Source organism: Mixophyes fleayi, chromosome 9 (assembly GCF_038048845.1).
Source record: "Mixophyes fleayi isolate aMixFle1 chromosome 9, aMixFle1.hap1, whole genome shotgun sequence".
Taxonomy (NCBI): domain Eukaryota; kingdom Metazoa; phylum Chordata; class Amphibia; order Anura; family Limnodynastidae; genus Mixophyes; species Mixophyes fleayi.
This window is the reverse complement of record NC_134410.1, coordinates 93,224,759-93,249,592: the sequence shown is the minus strand read 5'-3', so window position 1 is coordinate 93,249,592 and position 24,834 is coordinate 93,224,759. Positions and strand designations below refer to the sequence as shown.

The 24,834-nt window shown below is 39.1% G+C and overlaps 1 protein-coding gene across 3 annotated transcripts in view; it reads left to right on the top strand.

The window, feature by feature from the left end:
* F8 (coagulation factor VIII) overlaps positions 1–24,834 on the top strand; it is a 515,303-nt gene that overhangs the window by 411,078 nt on the left and 79,391 nt on the right. For all 3 annotated transcript variants that reach the window (XM_075184684.1, XM_075184685.1, XM_075184683.1), the window contains one exon: positions 4,262–4,441. In XM_075184684.1, the coding sequence (XP_075040785.1) occupies positions 4,262–4,441 (180 nt within the window). The remainder of the gene's footprint in view (positions 1–4,261; positions 4,442–24,834) is intronic.

Sequence of the window (24,834 nt, the reverse complement as noted above, 5' to 3'; positions counted from 1 at the left end):
ACACTCAATTATCAAAGTCAGCGAATTGGATAAAGTCATTTCAATTAATATTGAACAAACTTGGTTGTCTTTGTCTAAAATTATGCGTAGAGCATGCTACGGCGTGGAGAAGCGTATCCAGCCGCAACACGTGGCAATAACAGGTTTTACACTTTTATACACATTCACACGAACATACACATTTGTAATTAGTGCACATTAATTGTAGTTGCAACACATAGTTACTTATGTCTAAATGTAGTAGTATTCATGTTTAAGATTATAGGTTATATACATGTTAGTGAAATCAAGGGTTTAGGTTGCAGGAAATATGTCATGCTTAATATCATTTTAATCCCCTATTCATCCGCAGTTGTTCAGTTCATTCACTGAAGGAATCGCACATTGCATACTCTAGTTAACGATGTTAGGGAATAAATGTTTAAAAATATGCTGCCTGTATAATGTAAATAGACTAGTTTAAGCTGGATTCTTGGCGGGAAAATCGGAGTGCATCCCCTGGAGAGCTGACCCCCACCTTTGGATATTTTGGTTTGAACTGGCCTATGACCTGCAGTACACTGGACCTTCCTGAAGCCTGGACCAATGGAAGCTAGCCACATCATCTGCATTGTTTTACTGTATTCACTGACTGTATATAAGCAGGGGCTCCGGACTTAGTGGACAGTCTTCTTGACCACAGCCTTCAGATCTGAATGCCTGTACACTGGATCCAGGTCGCAATAAGTAACGGCTGTACTTATTTTATTCTGATTTGTTATTCTGCTACTTTTGGCTATTAAATTACTCTGTGCTTTGGAACCACACATCGGCAATCGACAATCGTTATTGGATAGCAATTAGAACTGCATAACACAATGTTGTTTGAGTCTGTGATGCAACAGTTCCCTACAATTTCCAGAGTTATTAATACATATAGTTCCAATTTAACTTTGACTTGTTGCCCTGTAGTCTTGGAATTTCCATGATGTCCTTCTATAATCCAGATATCAATTGGAGAATGGGTCAGATTTGTTTTCCACCCTCCTGTTCATCTCATCAGTTTTACTCAGAACCACAAATAAGTTTGTTTACCATTAACATTTCCAATTTTGATAAGGCATCTTCACAGCTGTCAGTTCTTTATTAGGCTTAAAGGATGTTTCTGAAATAAAATAGCTGGCTGTACGGTTCCATATCAAGCTTGTGATGATCCAACTGACCTTTTTATTGACTCTTGATTTTCTTTTAAAATAATATACTCCTTATTTACCTGGGTTACAAGTCCTTAATGAATATATTATATATATATATATATATATATATATAAATCTACAAAAGTGCTCATACTTACCTTTGTTCCTGTCTACGCGAGTTAGGCCATTCCTTCATCGGCTGCAGCATCGCTCATCATTGGTCCTGTTCCAGATTTATGACATCTGTGTGGATCTCGGGGCTTTTGCTCTCCGCAGTTCATTGCTTTACAGCATTACCCGTTCAGCTTATTCCACAGTCAAGACCTGTGACCTCATTGCAGTGTATCTTTCATCATCCGTCCTGTTCCAGAGTTATATCACCTGTGTGGATCTCAGTGCTTCTGCTCACTGCAGTGCATCGCTTCACAGCTATATCTGTTCAGCTTATTCCGCTGTTTAGACCTATGACTGTACTACCTGCTCACCCTATCCTATTATCGATATTCGTGGCTATACTGCTGATCATCGCACAGCATCCGTCCTGTTCCAGAATTCCATACACCTGAGGCTACATTTCATTCTGCCTTATAGTTACTTTGTGGCTCTCTGTATTATCTGCTCTGCGCCCCCTAGAGGACCGCGACCTGCGGTTGAGAGCAGCTAAGACCATATTCCCTTGCGGGCATCCCTGGTGAATACCTCTCCTCCATTAAACTCTGCACATCTCTGAGGGTAGCTGTCACTCAAGCAGAGATTAAGAACATTCAAACTATCCGGCTTTCGTGACACTATCACTTGGCCTAACCCATTGTATATCTGATATTAATGGATAAATCCTTCAAATATTAATTGATGTAACTCTAATTAAGAAACACCATGTAATTATTGTGGTCGTTCAGGCCATAAGGAGCTAAACTACCCCTAAGGAAAATGGTCTATTCAATTCTCTTTTAAGTAATTACTGATGGAGATCCCCTAAAAGGAGATCCTATGTAGTAGTCTGTGGGGCCTATTTATTAATCCTTTTTACCATCTAAAATTTCAAAAAACAGATCTTTAGGGGATCAACCACAAATCTAGCTATTGTTCAAATTTATGAACAGTGCATCGTAGCAGATATCATAGATATCTGCTGCTTTGCATTTTGTTTTGAAATACAGAGCAGTTCCCATAGATGTCTATTGGGACTGTTCTGTACTGCAATTTAACAAGTTCTGAACAGACAATTACACATTCGGTAATGCACACCAGCTCAGACTGGCGTACATTACCGTATGTGTAAGTTTACAGGTCTGCTCTATGGGGAGAGCATTATGGTAGAGGGATCTTCGGATCCCTAATCACATCTTACTGCTCTCCCCTTCAGTCTCTATCGCAAAGGCAGTCACTTTGCCATAGTGACCATAGGAAAGATAGGGGAGGGATCTTCACAGGAACAATAGTTTTTTGTGTGCTGTTCCTGTTGAAGATTTTTAATAAATATATATATATATATATATATATATATATTATTAATAATTCATTAATTTATTTTATTTTTTTACTTTCATCATTATAATTTAGTATATGATTAACATTTTAAGAAACTTCTCTAAAAATTTCTGATTCTATATATATATTTTCAGTAGACATATTAATATAACAGAATAAACAACATGGCAGCTCCAATAGATTATTTACCCAAAATCAAAATCCAAGTGTTCCTTTAAACCATCTGGTTGTAATGTATTTAATTGACAAATCCAAAAAGATTCCCTTAGGCACAGTTTTGTGTATCTATCACCTCCGCTATCTGTAGGCTTAATAGTTTCAAGCCCTATCATTTTAAATCTCTGCTATCATTGTCACGTTTCTCAGGAAAATGATGTGGTACACTGTGATTAGATTTTTTTTAAGATAATATTTTGTCTATGTTCCAAAAAACAGACTCAGTTTCCTTGTGGTACATCCAATATATTGGGTCCCAAAAGGACACGAACATATAAATTACATAACTAGTATTACAATTAATTAAGGACTGAATGGAAAATTTTCTTTTAGTAACAAAAGTCTTGATACTGTATAAAAAGTACAAGTGATAAATTTCTTGCCTCCACACTTAAAACAACCTAACACCTTTACTGTCTGTGTAAGTCAGTTTTTTTTAGCTTTTGCTACTATGAACAGTATTCAGTTTTCTTCAGTACTGACTAGGGGCTAAAGATTTGCCAAGATTTTTTGGTTTCTTGAAAATAACTTTTACTTTTAATTCCAGATCAGGGTTCAATAGAGGATCAAAACATAAGATATTATGATTAAGATTGATAATTTTTCTTATCTTGCTTGAACAATCATTATATCTTGAAACAAATATGGTCTCTTTAGAATAAGCTATTAGGAAAGAGAATGATGGTGACATGAGTATACTTGCCTAGAACGGTCTGAACCATTAATTAGGCCTTTATTCTGGCACCCGAGAGGCTGTTTGGTGATCCAACCACATGACTACTACTTGGGCACCAGGCTACTTTTCTCTTTGTTAGATCATGGTGGCACAGTAGCATTTTTTTGGACACTCTCTGCTCTATTTACTTACATTAGGCCACCAGTTTACAACATATTTGCCTACTCTCTGGGATTTCCCGGGAAGCTCCCTAATTTCGGGGGTCCTCCCGGACCAGTAGGCAAACCTCCCGGATTCACCGAAAATTCATGGCATTGAATGGCTGGGGCGGGGCTTAATAGTGTCATTAATTAGTGTCACCCGCTATTAAATACCGTAAATTTCGGGATTTTATAGTGGGGGTTTTATACCTCCTGTCACATTATTTCAAAGAAAAGTCCCTGTTAGACCTATTGCCAATCCGCCCCTGACTGGAACCCTTGTGTGGTAGCCTTGTTGTTATCTCTGGTACAGAGACTCGTACCTTTAATATCCTTCCTATTTTAACATATCTTAAGAAGCAATGTACAATTTTACCTTAAGTCTGTGAATTTTGCTCATTTATTGCTTTTGAACTTTATTGTTGTAATGTTTATAGTTTCAGATTATAAAATGTAAGACTAAATTATTTTCTTTTTTTCCCCCTTGTATCTTGACATTGTAGTAATTAATGGTCACATCAGTGATACACTGCCTGGACTAGTTCTAGCAGTGAAGCAAAAAATACGATGGCATCTACTAAGTATTGGAAGAAAACACGTACTTACTGTTCAGTTTCATGGAAACATTGTTACACAACGGAGCCACAAAGATCATCCCGTCAATATAGTAAACCTATATCCGGGTGAGAAGCTTTATATTCCTTTACTGAAATATTTGTTTGTGTTTTGTTTACAAAATCTAGATTTCTCACACTGAAAATGTGTATTTTGCCATTTCTTATATGCAATTGTATTACTTTCAGTAGGCCTAGTTAGCCCAATGTCCAATGCCATGCATGAAGTGTGCCTTTGCAAGGTACAACTTAACATTTTCCTGTGTTTTATTTCATCTTCTTATCTGCTTAGCTTAGTTTCCTTATCTTCAAGAATCCATCCTATGTGAATCCTAACCTCCCGCAACTCAGCCCTCAGTTTGCTTAGTTTATTAACTATCTGTGTTTTGTTCTCCTGGATCTTTAGCCATAGTGAATAGAAAAGCACATTGTGTGTGTGTTAAGGAATTTAGACTGTAAGCTCAGATGAGGCTGATGTGAATGACAAATATTCTCTGTACAGCAGTGTGCACTGAGTAATATGATGGCACTATATAAATAAATAATAAATAAAATGCATTGAATGGACAAGTTTTTGGAAGTTCAACTATAGAGCAAATTGCTGCATCAGGCTACTTTTGTGTTGTAGCTATATTTAATTCTATTTAGATTACTTATATGTCATTTCCAGTTGGACTATGGCTGGAAAGAAGTTTTCCATTTAATTTGTAAAGTGGTAAATGACAGAGGTGGGGTGTTTGTATTTAATTATATTTTTATAAGGGAAATGCAATTTTCACATTTTTCAAGTTTTCTCTCTTGTGTCTGTGAAAATTAATTACATTAGCTCATAGGGTACACATTGGGTAATGTTACTTTCTAAATACACACAAATTTTTGCAACAGAATTTTTACATGCATGTTTGCAGCACAAAATGTATTCATTTATGTTATGTTATTGAAATGCACAGTTTATAATGGGCAATAAAAAAGAATATTAGTTTGGGATAAAATCTGTAATATTTATGACTGGAGATTTCTGGATTTTTTTGTTTTTTTAGATTTTTGGAGTTTTTTTGTGATTTGGAGCACCATTCCTAAAATCTAATACATATATTTGGATATGGATTTAATTAAAAAATTGTGAAAAATATCTAAAAGCTGTTTTATGCTCCTATATTACTATTTATAGCATTAACATTCATTACTGTCTATTTTCTAATGTTCTCTTCACAACTGTCCAAATTTTCACCAATGTTGGACAAAGTCTGCAGCAAGCTGGTTGGCTAAAATTAGTGATAGAGTAATGGCAAAAATACATGGCAGTTTAATAAAAGATACAATCCTTAGTGTCACAGCAGTGTGCATAAAATATTTACATGCGGTTGCTGAATGCTGAAATTGACATTCCTGAGTCTGACACATAATAGTAGTAAGTAGAACAGTGGAATCAGTAGACATTTAAACAAATAAATAGATGGAAGTGGACTGCACCCATGATAAAAATGTTCATAGACTACACACACAATACATATTGACCGTTACAGGGAATCCATCATAGACAGTGAAGCTACAGCAACAAACGGGTTATTGGATGGACAGTAGTATATAATAGACATTTAGAAAAGTAAATAGACAAAGGTGGGCTGCACCCATAATAAAAATGTTCAAAGACTACGCACTTTTTGTTGGGCAGAGGATTCATCAGAAGCCAAGAGCGGAGCTTTCAAATACCTTGTTTTACTTAAGTGGTTACTTATGTTACTAGTAAAATAGATCTTTCTGAATAGTAATATATGCAGTAATGCTGCCTTTGTTAATCAAAGAATGATACTCATATATATTTGCCAATTACCATGTATATCTACATCCTATATTTTTTTCTGAAGGGTTGTTAATATCAGATTATTTGCAGAGTTCAGTGAGAAAGTTCTTCATGCTTTGTAACTAATGTCCAATTTGAGATTAAAATGTCAATGTTTAAAAAAAAATGAAACACTATGCACACAATATATTTTTAATGGTAGAGGAAATCCATCATACATAGTAAAGTGACAGTAGTAGCAGTATTCATTAGACTACTAATGTGACAGAGGCATCAGTAGATATTTAGATAAGTAGCTTCTAGCTGATGCTAGGCTGCTTGTTACTGTACTCAATTTGCCACGTTTTGAAACACTTTGAATTTTAAAGAAAGAAATGTAAAAAATATCAGTGTTTAACACTTAGGTTCTCAGCATTTTAGATAACATCAAGTGCAATAGTGGCATAGCTGTGCTTGGTCCTCTGGCCAGGAGCCATGATGCGGTGTTGAAAGCACGGGACTAATATGTCCCCAGAGTGGCAATCCAGGGGGTGTCATAATTCACAGCTGCTGCACCATGACATGTGATTTTTATTGGCATCTAGCATGTTATACCACTTTAATTCACGCACAATCTTCCGTTTTGCCCTAGCATTTTAACTGGATGGGAGAATTTTTCACAATAGCCATTAGGTTGGGGGCATAACCACTTGAGACTTATTTATTTATTTATGTATTACACCTCTTGTTTGTCATCGTCACTTATTTGTTTTTCATTTCACAGATTTTGTCGGGGTGCGGGTAGGCCTTTATGGGAGTCAGGGATGTAAATGGGTGACCCCTAGCCTTGGCTAATGGGGCGGGGTAATGACCTTAGTCTCCCTAAGGGGCCTTTTGGCCCTTCGGCGATGCCGAGAAATTTCCCTTTCCAACGCTCAAGTCCCCAGCAGAGTTTTTGCACTGCACTGGGTGATTTGAAGTACCATGCCTCAGGCTTCAATTTAAAATAAAATCTGTTTTTTGGGGGATGTTTCTGTTCACACTCAAACAACACCCTTTTTTGTGCCCCGTCTGGTGGTAGGGAACACAAAATGCTAAAGTACATGGGCATAAGGTGGTACTTCAGATTCTGCTTTACTTCAACACAATCATGACCCTCCTTCTATTTATCTCTTTAAAGTCCAACAAATCTATTTTTGTAAAGACTACGCACACAATAAATTTTGAATATTAGGGGGCATCCATCATTGATAGTGAAGCTACAGTAAGAAGAAAGGTCATTCGACGGACAGCTATATCAGTAGACATTTAAGACATGATGATAGGCCAAGGGCATAATGTACAGTCATGGCCAAAAGTTTTGAGAATGTCACAAGTATTGGTTTTCACAAAGTTTGCTGCTTCAGTGTTTTTAGATATTTTTGTTAGATGTTGCTATGGTATACTGAAGTAAAATTACAAGCATTTCATAAGTGTCAAAGGCTCTTATTGACAATTACATTAAGTTTATGCAAAGAGTCAATATTTGCAGTGTTGACCCTTCTTTTTGAAGACCTCTGCAATTCGCCCTGGCATGCTGTCAATCAACTTCTGGGCCACATACTGATTGACTGGCCACCCATTCTTGCCTAATCAATGCTAGTAATTGTCAGAATTTGTGGGGGGGTTTTGTCCACCCACCTCTTGAGGATTAACCACAAGTTCTCAATGGGATTAAGGCCATGGACCCAAAATTTTGATGTTTTGATCCCCGAGCCACTTAGTTATCACTTTTCCCTTATGGCAAGGTGCTCCATCATGCTGGAAAAGGCATTGTTCATCACCAAACTGTTCTTGGATGGTTGGGAGAAGTTGCTGTTGGAAGATGATTTGGTACCATTCTTTATTCATGGCTGTGTTCTTAGGCAAAATTGTGAGTGAGCCTACTCCCTTGGCTGAGAAGCAACCCCGCACATGAATGGTCTCAGGATGCTTTACTGTTGGCATGACACAGACTGATGGTAGCACTCACTTTTCCTTTTCCGGACAAGCATTTTTCCAGATGCCCCAAACAATATGAAAGCGGATCCATCAGAGAAAATGACTTTACACCAGTCCTCAGCAGTCCAATCCCTGTATCTTTTGCAGAATATAATTCTATCCCTGATGTTTTTCCTGGAGAGAAGTGGCTTAGTAAAAATACATTTATCAACCTTAGAATCTATAGATATTATGAAACTGGTATAGTGATACCTAGTGCAGTGGTACTTTTCTTTGAAATTAGCCAATTATAGTGTTTTATCACTATCTTTATCCACTAGCACAGGCAGAATATTGTTGGATTATTATATCCCCCTCTGACTATACACATTTTTAATTTCAAATTATTTGCAATGGCATCGTTCAGTATTAATCAAGAATTGAATCTCAGACAGGAGAAATGGTTAAGAGATACTGAAATAGACTTCCTTGATGGCAATTCCCTGTAAGGAAATGATAACAGAGGTTGGTCTGATTATTTAATGGAATTAAAAAATCTAATGTTTAAACAAACCAAAGTACATTGGAATAAAACAATGTTCAATAATTACATCAAACAAAAGATGATCCCCAGAGGTCTGAGACCGAGATTGTATCCGCCTTTGAATTGGCCACAATGGATCTAAAAAATGAATGGGAATCTGTTTTGACAAAATGTTCTACTGATTTAATTAATATATTGTTGAGACATGACAACCTACTGTTGGAACAATATACCAGGGATTTAGCCAAACTTGGAGAGAAATTGAAGAAGTTTGAAGGATTAGATTGTTTTAGGAAAGCTTATGATAAAATTAAGGAAGATCTAGATGAATATGATAAATTTATTATGGAGAAAAAAACGTACAAAATTTATACGTGATAAAAATGATTATGCCCAAAATAAAATATTCAAATGGGATTCTTGTAAATTCAAGAGACCCACTGCTTCCTTCAGCACCTTGGAAATAGAATCATCTGAGGGTGAGATATCTGAAACCTCTCCTAGAAATAGAGATCATATTCTACAATCTAGAGATTTTTTAGGACGAGGCTTAAGGGATATAGAAGGAGGAGGTCCTGTACAAACAAACCGATACGAAGGGGGAGGGGCAAAATCCAAAGACAAAAAAGGAAGCAGATGGAAGGACTAGAAGGTCCCCAAACGTTTCGGAGGAACAACAGACGACAGAGATAAGTGAGGATACTTTGAGAATCATAAATTTGTCAGATAGACAACTTTATGCTTCACATATTCAAGTTTTGAGTAAGGGATTAACGTTTTCTCCAACTAAAACGTTCAACAGATTTGAATGGGAAAAAGATCTCACGCTATTTATAAGGAAACTTCTTCTTAAAAAATTCTTCAGTAATAAAGAGAGATTTAATGCAGGATTGAATGATGCTACTGCACAAGTATTTGGTCTAGAAACTGAGGAGAACAGACAGGCCTTACAGATTTTACAGGAATTGGATACCAATCCTGTTGCATGTCCACCACAGGACATCAATACCGTAAGCTCACAACTTAGGAAGAAATTTATATTTTCTCCTGACCTGTCAATATGCCCACAAGTTAGAACATACAGAGATCTAGTATCAAGGGATCTTGATAAATTAATGGATAAATCTAAACGTCTCCAATCTAAACATAACCTAATATACAAAATAAGGGAACTGGGTCTAGGAATCAAAATTTGTACTTGGATCGAAAACTGGTTAGAGAATAGGGAACAGAGAGTTGTGATAAATGGAACATTTTCTAATTGGTCAAAAGTCTTAAGTGGAGTACCTCAAGGTTCCGTGCTGGGACCACTCCTTTTTAATATATTTATTAATGACCTTGGTGATGGTTTAGAGAGTAAAGTTTCTATTTCTGCAGATGACACTAAACTCTGTAAGGTAATAAAATCAGAGCAAGATGTAGCTTCTCTACAGAGGGACTTAAATAAACTGGAGGATTGGGCGGCCAAATGGAATATGAGGTTTAACACAGATAAATGTAAGGTTATGCATTCAGGGTCAAAAACAAGAACGCAATCTATAAATTAAATGGAATTAATTTAGGAGAATCTATAATGGAAAAGGATTTGGGAGTGTTTGTAGACAGTAGACTTAGAAATAGTGCTCAATGTCAAGCAGCAGCTGCAAGGGCAAACAAAGTATTGGCATGCATAAAAAGGGGCATAGATGCAAGGGAAGACAGTGTAATTTTGCCACTGTATAAATCGTTGGTAAGACCTCATCTTGAATATGCAGTACAGTTCTGGGCACCACTCTATAAAAAAGATAATTTGGAACTAGAAAGGGTTCAGAGAAGGGCGACAAAATTGATAAAGGGTATGGAGTCATTAAGTTATGAGGAAAGGTTAGCCAGTTTAGGCATGTTTACTTTAGAAAAGAGGTGCCTAAGGGGAGATATGATTACTATGTACAGATACATTAGGGGTCAATACGGAGAGCTTTCATGGGAACTTTTTATCCCAAGGACCATACACAGGACACGTGGTCATCCCCTAAGGTTAGAGGAGAGGAAATTTCACAACAAGCAAAGGAAGGGGTTCTTTACAGTAAGGGCAGTCAAAATATGGAATTCATTGCCAGGGAAGGTTGTGATGGCAGATTCAATAGATATGTTTAAGAAAGGGTTAGACAAATTTTTAGCGGAAAGGTGTATCCAGGGATACGACCGTTAATTTAAAATAAAGGATAGTAGTGGATATAGGGTAAAAATTGGATTGCAATATTGAGTCTGGGGGGATTTTCAAAATTGAAACAGATGGGAGGTTGCCTACTCTGGATTAATTTCAAATATAAGTGCAGGATCGCAGGAGATCCAAAATAGGTTGAACTTGATGGACTGGTGTCTTTTTTCAACCTCATCAACTATGTTACTATGACATGTAAGAACTGTGCCATTTGTTGCTATCAAATTCTACGGCGATACAATTTATTAGCAGATGCATATAATGTGATTGGCCTGGCCTACAAATTCATACTGACTCTATCATTCACACAAGTTGCTTGTGAGAGAAGCTTCTCCACCTTGAGGTTTATCAAGAATGGACTGAGGAATACTGTATCCCAGGACCATTTGGATTCTTTTATGCTGATGGCTACAGAAAAAGACATTCTCATGAGTCTTGATGTGGAAGACATAATCGACAGAGTTGCAGAAAGTAGTGAAGTCCTGCGAAGTCAACTCATTCCTTAAAAGCTCGCCATGCACAGAGTTTTTGCAGGGATCTTAGGGGTTAGCTTTTCTATGGGGGGAAATCACAAGGTTAAAAATAAGCTTCAGTTATATGTAAAGGATACAATATTTATATCACTCCTCGCCCACACTGGAGAGATCAGAAGCAATAACTATACTGCTATATAATTCAATACAATGTTGTATCCTTTAGATATTGCTTAAGCTTATTCTTAACATGTGATTTCCCAAAAAATCTCTTTGGATTATTTTAAGACTTGAAGGTAATTTCAGTCTGTTAAATATACCGAATAAAAGTTACAGCAAAGGTGACAGCAGTCATAAAGGATGTGGGAAGTTAAGTAGCAGAGCCTTTTGTACCTGGTGGAAGGGGTCATGATGGAGGATCTGCTGACTTTTGGTTTGTTTACATTGTAGTAAATAGGTAGTTTCATGCAGTTCTGTGCAATATTTATGTTTTACATGTTTTACTTGTTATTTAAAATACTTACGTTATTTGAAATACTTATGTTATTTAAAATACTTATGTTATTTAAAATACTTACGTTTTATGCTGTGGCTTATAGTATGTTATGATTCAATAAATTACTATGGCCATTACGCCTCAAAACAATTACTGTCTTAAATAGTTCAGGGGGAAGTAGCATGGAAACATTATACATTGTATTTTAACTATATATTTTAAAAGATTATGGTTTGGTGCATTTTTATAGTGCTCCAGGTGATTTGCACAACAAGGGAATTGATCAGGATGGGCAGAAGACAAAGTGTGATACACAAGTTTGTGCCGATGCTTCACGTTGGACTGCACCAGCAATGCCACTTCAGGCTACAACAATATAGTGCATCGAGCCCACAGCAGGTGGGCCTGTGTGCTTTAAATGCTTAGGCTGATTTTTAGTCCCAGTCCGGCCCTGCTCCTGGAAGACAGGTCATAAAAGTCGGCAGGTATGATGTAACCATAATATAACAGATTGATAAAGCATGGATACACTCGTAAACAAAATGAGAACTGGACAGGTTCTGGGGTATCTATAACTGGTACGTCAGCAGTAATATATTATTGTACCGACTGCACATTAACATATCCCAGTTTACTTAAACCATTGCTAAAAACCCCATCACTAATGATTTCATTTATCATAATGTCAAAGTTGAATAATTGGATTAAATAAACTTTATTGATTGTTATTGTTATGACGCAATCGCACGATAAATAATGCACACATACACTTACACATTCACTTGTAAATAGTTCACCTTAAAATAGTTCCAACACACAGTTGTTTATAATCAAATGTAATAGAGTTTACAGTTAAATATAATAATGTTAAAAGCACTTTAAAAGTATCTAAGGCTCAGGATTTAGCAAATGTATCATATTTAGTGTCATTTTGATCTGCACATTACCACCTCTCATCCTATAATTTCGGCTTTGTGATCGCTTCCTGCATTCAATAGTTATGGAAGATAAAAGATTGAATGATCAAAATGGCATTGTGTTTTAAGTTTAGAACTGGTTTGGGTCAGTTTCCTTGAGAAGCACATGTTTTCAGCTGTTGGGGGAAGGTAATCCCTTCTTCCCAGAGAAATCCTTTGAACTGACCTAAGACCTGATTTACATTAGACTGTCCTGAACCCTGAACCAATGGAAACATGTTCTATACTGAAACTGGATACTATCAAGCTTTTTTTTTATTAGCCAAAGCTCTCTTTCTCTCTCTCTGAACGTGGCTACATGTGAGCATGGCTGTGTTCCGTGGATGTCGGTGAAGCTCTATAAGGAAAATGTAATGTATTCGGTGTTTTCATACTTTCCTGCATTAATGTAACATATTTTAATAGGTATCATGTATCCGCTATATTGTACTCTATTGTACTTATTTATTGAACTGCTAAACAAATTGCTTTTGCTAAATAAATTGCTTGTGCTTCGGAAACACAATACTATCGCTTGGGCAATGCTTATTTGAAAACGATAGAATTACTTTAATAATAATAAATAATTTTGGCTTCCGAGTCAATAAATAAATTACCTCTGCCTATACAAATACATTCCGCATGAATGGGCACCAGAAACACACTGAAAGTTATACTACAACATATACATCGTAAAACGTATAAATGTAAGATATAATAATAATAAAGTGACATTTAGAAAACTGCATTAAGATTTACTCATTTAATACCTTGGAAATTTTAGAATGCTTGATATAAAAATCCAATATACTTATAATTTTGAGAGTTTAGTAAATTTTACAGCTAAGCTAGTTTAACTGGATATTATGCTACCATCATGTATTCCTATGTTCACGTAAAGGTAACAAATCATGCAACCAACACATTGATCAAACTTACATTTTAATTCAAACTTACATTTCAAAAGATATAAAAAATACTGGGAACTTCAATAAATGTGATAAATGTGTTTATGGGTAAAGAAACATGTGTAAAATGGTAAATAATTTATATTTATTGTAGATATGTGTCTACATATTTATTTATTGTGAGAGAGTCACTGTGTTGATACGGAATAGTATGTATCCATGTCCCAGGCTGTCTCCCTTATATGATCTTAAACCCAGAGAAATCGCTCTGAATAGGAAGCATCATCCAAAAGAGTATGTTTGGCTTCAGGAACAGCTGGTAAGGGTCCCTGGTGTTTGTATGGAGAGAGAAGGGTGGGCTCCATGCAAAAGGCCCAGTCCGGGTCTTCTGGTTAGCAGACTTACAGCAGACTAATTATGACCTGCAGGTGAGGGCTGTAAAAGGCTGCAGCTCTGCTTCAGTCCTGGGGAGGAGGCTGAATGCTGGAGGCCTCCTGAGAGACACTGCTGTGGTGAGCAACTTTGTTAATATATTTGATTTGTGTGTGGGACATAAGGTCCTTCATACTTAAGAGAGGGTCTATGTGAAATGTGTAGTAAGTGCCGGACAGGCAAGGTTTTTATTTGTGTTTTGTTTACTTTGTTCATTTGAATGTGCTAATAAGACTGGTTGAGGCCAGTTACACCTAGAACCCTGTATTCAAGTAACTTATTGCTGCTGTTCATTGCCATCTTCCCCAGGAAATGGTACCTATTCCCCTCACATGGTCACAATATACATATGTGTGAAAATTCGATACTATCAGCTGAAGGGGTCAATACTCATATAGCCAATAAGAAGCACTGTTGGTGTTGTCATTGTCATCATCATCTTCGTCCTTTATATCAGGCTTCATGTGCCCCCAGAAGATACTCCTTCTAAGAGGAGCATATCTGGAGATGTGTCTAAGTCCAATTAGCTGGTATCGCCAATGTTTTGTTTCTTATAATTACGTATACCCCCCACTATTTAATTTACTTACCTCTCCAAGCTTAAGGGGCTGTAAATCTAAGATACACTGTCACGAACATGCTCCCAGCATCCATGACTTTGGAGTGTTTGCTGTATGAGGTCACACATGATTCCAGCCCGCAGTCTCTCTCTACCTATCACACAGGTTATAGACCTACTGAATCGCCCCCACACGGTGCTCTCACACCACAATACACTTCAGGTTTATCACCACCTATTGAATACGGACAATAGGACCCCAATATACTGTCCCACACTGGCACACAAGGCTTCTGGCTACCCACAGGCTAGCAAGGCCCACACCAGCAAACAAAGGATTAACTCTTTACACCATCAAATGTAAATGTAAGTACACATTAGGCTTGTTAGTCAAATGTATTAACAAATTACACACCGGCATTCAAAGGGTTAACTTGGTTGAGCTATATTCTTCTTAACATGCTAATGGCTTTGTTAGAGTATCAAGGACGCCACTTATTAATTTTATAGATTTAATATACAAAGGTACAGGGCGTTCAAATATATATATAAAAAAAACAATTAATAAACAATTGACATAACATAGCAAATACAGTTTAAAATAAAAAGGTTACATTCAGTGTATAACTTACATGAGTTGCATAATCTGTGCCATGGGAAATTGGCTAGGAATATGGACAGTTTATCAGTGTGGATTGATTTTCCCAAAAGACTGACAATTTGTCACAAGCCGCGGCTGTGCGCCGCATCCTGGCATGAACTAGCAGCCGGGTGTGTGTTTTAGTTTTTGTGCTCTGTTATTATCCTTGTGGCATAGATGTAGGAGGGTGTAGGGACAGCCTCCAACACCAGGGGGAGCTCTTATATGATTTAAACTGGTTCACTTATATTTTTATACATGCTTCCTGGTTATGTTATTACCTATGCTAGTTCTAGCTAGTAATTAATTAGCTGCCTCCTGAGGCTGATTGTCAGCCCTATCCTCCTCTGTCCTGATTGGCTCTTAGTACTATTTAAGGCAGTGAGATCTGAGCCTCACTGCTGGTTATAGCATCCTGTTTCAGTACTGTTGCCTGCTCCTTTGTCCATGTGGTTGGTGTTTAACCTAAGATTGATTCTCCGTGTATGACCCTTGCCTGTTCCTGGATTCTGAACCTGTGCCCTCTGACCCTGATCTGCTGCCTGAACCCGGATTCTGATTCTCTGCTAGTGACCCTGATCTTTCACCTGTCCCTGGATTCTGAACCTGTGCCTGTGACCTCTGACCTTGGTTTGTTTTGTGGATACGCTGTCTGCTGCCGGCACCGACTCTGCCTGGACCCCACGCTGCTGTCCACCATAACACTCTAATCCTAGGTTCTCCTTAGCCAGTACACAACTCTCGACCCTCTGTTAGTCTGCGGCCAAGTCTGTCCCCACCACTAGGGGCTCCAGTGAATACCAGGCTTTTGGAGCAGACTCCGGGTTTTGTTGTACCGGCTGGAGGGGTTCCTAACATTATTAGCGGCCGTGAAGATTGGTGTTATATTGCCATGGACAACAATGACTCAAATCTTTCTCCAGCTCAGGTCCTGGTTAACCAGATCCAGGCGATTTTGCAAGTAGTACAGGGCCTATCCCAGCGCTTGGCAGCTCAAGAAGAGGCTTCCAGAAACCTGCAGCCTCAGCAAGCCTCCGCTGGCGTCATACCAGAGCCAAAAATGAACTTGCCTGACCGGTTCTTGGGAAGCAGGTCTGCTTTCCGCAACTTTAAGGAGAGTTGCAGGTTATACTTTCGCCTGAGACCACGCTCCTCCGGTTCCGAACAGCAAAGAGTAGGGATTGTTATCTCTCTACTCCAGGGCGACTCTCATACTTGGGCCTTCCACCAACCAGTCCAGCCTTATAGACCGTGGATGCCTTCTTCCAGGCCCTGGGGTTGCTATATGATGACCCAGACAGGGTGGCCTCAGCTGAGTCTCATCTCCGGGCATTAAGGCAAGGACGACGTACCGCTGAGGAATATTGTGCGGAATTCCGGCGATGGTCCACTGATAGTGCTTGGAATGATTCGGCACTGCTGAGTCAATTCCGGCTGGGTCTCACCGAGCAAATAAAGGACTCCTTGGTTCAGTATCCGGTACCCTTCTCTCTGGAAGATTTGATGCAGCTCGTCATTAAAATTGACCGAGAGAGGAAAGCTGAACGGGAGTCGTCCGTATCTGTTGGCTCACCACCCAGTTCTAGTGCTACGTTGCCGGATTCCCCTGAACCCATGCAGCTGGGTGCTTACCGCCTGCCTCTAGAGGAACGCTCCAAAAGACGCTCACTAGGTCTTTGTTTATATTGTGGCCAACCTGGCCACCTCGTACGCTTCTGTCCCAGCAAGTCGGGAAATGCCAAAGCCTAAGCGATGGCGAAGAGGTGCGCTTAGGCGTACAAATTATCTCTTCAGAAAACTGTTTGTTGGTTCCTGGACGTCTAGCCTTTCATGACAAATCCGCAGATGTGTCAGCTTTCCTCGATAGTGGTGCAGCAGGTAATTTTCTGGATATTCACTTGGCTCGGACACTTGACATTCCGGATATCAAGTTAGGTTCAAGCATTACCACCTGTGGTTTGGATGGTAGCCCCTTGCCTGGGGGTAAAATTCTCGCAAAGACTCCAATGGTTCGGTTGTCTTTAGGAGCCCTCTCCTTCTACCTAATTACCTGTCCCTCTGCTCCATTGATTCTGGGGTATCCTTGGCTTCGCAGCCATAATCCCCTCATTGTTTGGAAAAGAGGGGAGATCATCCGTTGGAGCCCAGAATGTTCCGTTACTTACCTGTCTCTACCTCTTAGAGTTCTCCAGCCTAGTCCTGAGTTACTACCTGCACCCTATCAGGAGTTCAGTGATGTATTCTGCAAGAAGAAAGCCGACTCACTTCCGCCACATCGGGATTATGATTGTGCAATAGATCTTGTACCAGGATCCAAGTTGCCCAAGGGGCGCCTCTATTCTCTATCTATCCCTGAGACCCAGCCCATGGAGCAGTATGTGGAGGAAAACCTGCAAAAAGGATTTATTCGTCCTTCAAAGTCACCCTTAGGAGCTGTTTGCTTCTTCGTATCTAAGAAAGATGGTAGCCTTAGGCCTTGCATTGATTTTTGTGGTCTGAATAACATCACTGTTGAGAACATGTACCCTCTGCCTTTGATCTCTGTCTTGTTCGATCAGCTTAAGACAGCCACCATCTTCTCAAAGATTGACCTCAGAGGTGCTTATAATCTCATCCAAATCAGAAAAGGGGATGAGTGTAAAACAGCCTTCAACACCCAGTCAGGACACTACGAATATCTTGTTATGCCATTCGGTTTATGCTACGATCCGGCAGTCTTCCAAGACTTAATCAACGATGTGTTGCGGGAATTCCTTGGAAAATCAGTGGTCGTCTATCTGGATGACATCCTAATTTATTCACAATCCTTGTCTCAGCACCGTCAGCATGTTCGTGAGGTCCTGCTGAAGTTACGTGAACATCATCTCTACGCTATACGAGAGAAATGTGAGTTTGAGGTGTCCACTGTGGCCTTTCTGGGGTATATCATCTCTTCATCAGGATTCGCGATGGATCCCGCTAAGGTTCAGGCAATACAAGATTGGGTCCTCCATACTAACCTGAAGGCAGTCCAAAGATTCCTTGGCTTTGCTAATTATTATCGAAGATTCATAGCTTAACTTTCCTCCTTGGTGGCTCCACTGCTCTCACCCGAAAAGGAGCCAACCCAGCTTAATGGTCTCCAGAAGCGTTGGCGAGTTTTTCAGCCCTCAAGGCCGCATTTATGTCAGCACCAGTTCTTAGACACCCCAGATCCGGAACTCCCATTCATTGTAGAGGTAGACGCCTCAGATGTTGGTGGAGGGGCCGTCCTCTCTCAGAGAGACCCTCAGACTAAAAAAGGATGTAAAGGATGAAACCCGTAAAAAATTGCATCCCTGTGCTTACCTGTCTAGAAAGTTTTCACCCGCAGAGAATAATTACGATGTTGGAAACCGTGAATTATTGGCTATCAATTGGGCCTTAGAAGAATGGCGGCACTGGTTAGAAGGAGCCACACATGTAATTACGATCATAAAAATCTCCAGTATATCCAGAACACGAAAACCTTAAATCCCAGGCAGACCAGCTGGGCTTTGTTTTTTTACCCGGTTTAATTTTGTCATTACCTTTCGTCCTGGTTCAAGGAACACCAAAGCTGATTCATTATCCTGCAGTTTCATGGCGTGTCATCCTCGGTCTCCTGATCCACAGTCTATTGTTCCCTCAACTTCCATTCATATCGCCTTAACACAGGACCTTGGAGCTACTCTTCGCCGGTTCCAAAGAATTGCTCCAGCTCAGACACCCGCTAATAAATTATTCGTACCTGTTCATCTCCGAAAGTCTGTTCTCATGGAAGTCCATGATAACCACTCGGCAGGTCACCCAGGAATCCAAAGGACCATTGAAGCTTTGTCTCACTGGGTTTGGTGGCCTACTTTATCTTCAGATGTAGAGAACTATGTCTGTGCTTGCACAGAATGTGCTAGAAACAAATTTTCTAGGATTCGTCCTTCTGGTCTATTGATGCCTCTACCTACCCCAGGTAAACCGTGGACCCATCTTTCCATGGATTTCATAGTTGATCTCCCACGGTCTTCTGGTCATAACACCATTTGGGTAGTTGTTGACCGTTTCAGCAAAATGGCCCTCTTTGTTTCATTACCCAAATTGCCGGGTGCAAAACTCTTGGCCACGTTGTTCATTTCACATATCTTCCGTCTCCACGGCCTCCCAGATGACATTGTTTCAGATCGAGGGTCCCAGTTCATTGCGCAGTTTTGGAGGGTATTTTGCAATTCACTCGGATTTAAAGTCAGCCTGTCGTCTGCTTATCACCCACAGTCGAATGGTCAGACGGAGAGAACTAATCAAACTCTTGAGCAATTTTTATGCATTTATGTATCGAAGTTTCATGACAACTGGTCTTCTCTTTTGCCTGCGGTAGAATTTGCATATAACAACTCTTGCCATTCTGCAACTGGTACATCCCCTTAAACAATACTTAAAAATATCAGAATCAGTCACAGCAGAGGACTTTCCCTCCTATTGGTATGGCCTATTTAAAACCAGACCTGAACTCCTCTGATATATTACTGCACCATGTTCATTGAGCTCTTCGCCTCAACTAATTTCACCACCTCAAGACGTGATAGTGCACCTACACTACTATTCTGTGAAGGAAAAACTCCTCATTGCTGCACACAGTCTGAACACCATCTCTTATTCTGGGACTAATCATTTTTCAAGAACTTTCGCCAATTACATTAAAAAAACGACAGGATCTCGCTGAAATCACCTAATGTATTTGTCTCTGAATATTCGGTACCACTGGGATTTCTACTTCAACTTATTCACTTAAAATGTCTGAGACCTTCTACAGAAATAGAAACTCTGGGAATTCCTGTGGACTTCCACTCAACAGCTGATGCATTTTGGAAATGCCCTCCACTCGCTGAGTGGTCGTCAACCTGATTCCAATCTCGAACACTTACTTACTCATCATCATCATCATTTATTTATATAGTGCCAGCAAATTCCGTAGTACTTTACAATTGAGGACAATAACAGTAATAAACAAACTGGTAAAACAGACAAAGAGGTGAGAAGGTCCTGGTCAGAAGCTTTCAATCTAAGTGGACAATGGAAGTTGGATACATGAGGTTAAGTCTACATATTGTATTTCGGTCCAGCCAGATTGCAAAGGTAAAAAACAAAAACAAAAAAAACCAAATGGATTACTATGCTATATGATCAAGTCACACAGCATCGTTTGTCAGAGGGTCTTGTATAAATTGTGTAAAGGATGGTAATCTACTGAGGTTAAGAAGGTTGCCTGAAGCGGTGACTTTTCAGAGAATGCTTGAAGGCTTGTAGACCAGAAAAAAGTCTTATTGTGCGAGGGAGGGAATTCCATAGAGTGGGTGCAGCTCGACAGAAGCCCTGTAAACGGGGATGGGAGGATGTAATGAGATTGGATGAGAGACGCAGATCTTGTGCAGAACAGAGGTGTCGAGTTGGGAGATATTTTGAGACAAGTGAGGAGACATATGTTGGTGCATTTTTGTTGATGGCCTTGTAGGTTAGTAAAAGTATTTTATATTGGATTTGGTAAAAAAAAACAGGCAACCAGTGTAGAGACAGACAGAGTGATTCAGCACAGGAATAATGATTTGCAAGGAAAATCAATCTGGCCGCTGCCTGCAAAATAGATCATAGGGGTGTGAGTCTGTTTGGGCAAAGGACAGTAAGCAAGGAATTGCAATAGTCAATGCAGGAGATGATAAGTGCATTAATTAAGGTTTTTGCAGTGTCTTTTGTAAGATATGTGCATATTCTGGAAATGTTTTTTAGATGTATGTAACATGATTTATATACAGAGTTGATGTGGTGAACAAAGGATAGATGGTCTCCCTGTGTGACGGGTACTTTCACTAATTGTTTGTTTATTTCTGCAATGAGATTATTGTATCTAATATTTACTGTTACAATTTTGTTCCTCTGATTTTCTTTCACTTTTCTCTTTCTCTCGAATTCTCCTCACTCTGATGAGATTCATCCCTCTTTTTTTCTCACTGAAGTACTTTCTCCTTTTTGATTCTGCTCTCCAGCTCATGCTCTCATCACTCCACCATATGATCCGTCCATATTGCTTGGATTTTCGCACCCCCACCACCTCACTTCCGGTACCTATATTGTTCCAATTATTCTTTGCCTGGACTCATTTCCCTGAAGGCACTGCCCATTTATCTTTCGCTCAGTACTCAGATCCCCCAGATGACTCTTAAAATTCTTTCTCTAAATGTTAATGTCCTTACCTCTCCTACTAAACACATTACTGCACTCAAATATTTTAAGCACCAAATGGCAGACATCATTCTTTTTCAAAAGACCCATTTCAAAGTCCCTCATCTAGAACTGTCTTGTAAAACCTACCTTCAAACCTATTTTGCCCCCACTGACAGTAATCAGAGAGGCACAACTATTATCATCCATTATAAACTGCCATTCACATTGGACTCCCATCTAGTGTACCCCCTCTGGGGGTCCACTATAAGCCCCCCCCAGGGGAGTTTGCCTTTACAAGCCATTGCCGCTTTAAATTTTCACTGCAAAATTGCTGATTTCCGGCGACTTGCAGAAATCAGAGGATGATACATTTAATCCCTATTCTTTGTTATCCCACCATATCCCTGATGTCGCCAAATATACACAGGAGCTTATTATGCATATTCTTAGCACAATGAAATGTCAAATTAGTCTCTCCTGGAAGAACTACCCTCAATTTTGTCCATTACTAAACGCATATGGCAAGTCTATCATATGGAATTCATCTCGAGCATCCTTTATCATACCTCCAATATATCTACCTGTGTTCGGAGTCCTTGGAATGAGCACTATGGAACCTCTCCCCCTTTATTGGACTGATGTTCCGTTTTCTCACTTTTAATTTGTTTACTCTTCTTAGAGCAGTAACTTCTCCCCCTCCCCCCTTTACCTCTCTCTCTTCACCCTACTCCTTCCCCCATTACATTTTGATATAAAATGTCTTTGGTATTTTTCTTTTGTTATGCATATTTTTAAGCTGCATATTCCTATTGCTGTTTACCTGTTGCTCTGATTATATATACTCTCATTTATTTTTTTTCCCTCATATCTCCCACTTTTTCATTTCTGTATTATCCTCGTTTTCCATATCTGTTTTCTTTATTTCTGCAAAACCCAATAAAAATGTTTGTTAAAAAATGTGTAAATATACTTTATATGTATATGAATGAAACAATGGAAACAAACTTTGTATTCTTACTTCTGATAGTGTAAAAATAGTTGCAATGTGTATCCTATTTAATAATAGGTGTTCTTAGGGCTTAATGTCTCTGGATACAAATAAAAATAATCTTAATGTTTGTATAAAATGTCAAGTCAAAAAAGCTAACAGTCATAAATTCAGTACTTTTAACTTTCGGTACATTTACATTTTCTAAATGGTGGGTTGCAGCCTCCATGTGTTTTGTGGTAGCTTTGGTTCCTTGTTGATCCTGTCATCTATCCACAGGCGGAGGTCCTTTTTCAGGTTGGAGGAAAGCTCTGCTTCTCTTTTTTGGAGACGTTTGCTGTAGTTTACGCACAGCTGTAAGACTCCTTCTGGCTGTGGTTATAGTTATTTTAGTGCTGCGATCTCCCACTCTCAATGGAGTGAGTTCTAAGTGATCAATCACAGTAATTTTCAATAAATATTCTAGCTATCTCTAAGTGGATGTAGAAAGTCAAGGATTGTGTGGCCCACATATTGTAGACTGCAGGGACATTTTAGTAGGTACATCATTCCTATTTATTCACACGGGATCTTTTCTTTAATGGGATATTTCTTCTTAAAGGAACCAAGTTACAGCAGAGTGGCTTGTTTGTTGTACTTGAAGTCCATTCAGTTTTTTTTTTATTCAGTTAAATTGGTCTCCAGGAATGTTGTTTAGCCATGTTTTATTGTAATTGCTTATTGCAGGAATGAAGTTATTGCAGTCCACTTTTTTCATATATATGTTTTGACTTTTAAGGTATTGTCTTCTATGTGGATTTTCAAATGTAAGCATACTACCTTCTAGTTACTGATGACTGATGAAAATCGAATATTAAGGTTATTGGTGTTATCATCTTGGCAATGCCTCCATAGAAGAATGTCTCTGAGATGGTGGTTGTGATTTGAGATGTTTAGGTCTTCCAATTCCACCATAAACATGTTTGATTGCCATCCTGACAAAAAAATAGAAAGCTAATATAACAGAAATACGTTGTGAATGTAATCTTGGTGGTGTCAGTGTCACAGGATCTTCTCAAGGAATCAATCTAATGTAATTATGTTTATTATGTGGGGAAAGTTATAACCTGTTTGCTGGGTGTAAAATTATATCTCTGTTAAGTTGCAGAAAAGCAATATCATAATTATAGAATTCCTTACCTAAAGTGTTTTGAACACAATAGCATGGGTAGTAACAGATTACCATACATTCATGGCCAAATGTTTTGAGAATGACACAAATATTGTTTTTCACAAAGTCTGCTGCCTCAGTTTTTATGATGGGAATTTGCATACACTCCAGAATGTCATGAAGAGTGATCAGATGAATTGCAATTAATTTCAAAGTCTCTCTTTGCCATGACAATGAACTTTATCCCAAAAACAACATTTCCACTGCATTTCAGTCCTGCCACAAAAGGACCAGCTGACATCAGGTCAATTATTCTCTCGTTAACACAGTGAGAGTGTTGACGAGGATAAGGCTGGAGATCACTCTGTCATGCTGATTGAGTTAGAATAACTGACTGGAAGCTTTAAAAGGTGGGTGGTGCTTGAAAAAATTGTTCTACCTCTGTCAACCATGGTTATCTGCAAGGAAACACGTGCAGTCATCATTGCTTTGCATAAAAAAAGGCTTCACAGGCAAGGATATTGCTGCTAGTAAGATTGCACCTAAATCAACAATTTATTGGATTATTAACAACTTCAGGGAGAGAAAGCTTCATGGCGCCTGAGAATGTCCAGCAAGCAACAGGACCATCTGCTAAAGTTTATTCAGCCACGGGATCGGGGCAACATCAGTGCAGAGCTTGATCAGGAATGACAGCAAGTAGGTGTGAGTGTATCTGCACGCACAGTGAGGTGAAGGCTTTTGGAGGATGGCCTGGTGTCAAGAAGGCCAGCAAAGAAGCCACTTCTCTCCAGGAAAAACATCAGGGATAGAATAATATTCTGCAAAAGGTACAGGGATTGGACTGCTTAGGACTGGTGTAAAGTCATTTTCTCTGATGGATCCGCTTTCATATTGTTTGGGGCATCTGGAAAAATGTTTGTCCGGAGAAGGAAAGGTGAGTGCTACCATCAGTCTGTGTCATGCCAACAGTAAAGTATCCTGAGACCATTCATGTGTGGGGTTGCTTCTCAGCCAAGGGAGTAGGCTCACTCACAATTTTGCCTAAGAACACAGCCATGAATAAAGAATGGTACCAAATCATCCTCCAAGAGCAACTTCTCCCAACCATCCAAGAACAGTTTGGTGACAAACAATGCCTTTTCTGGCATGATGGAGCAC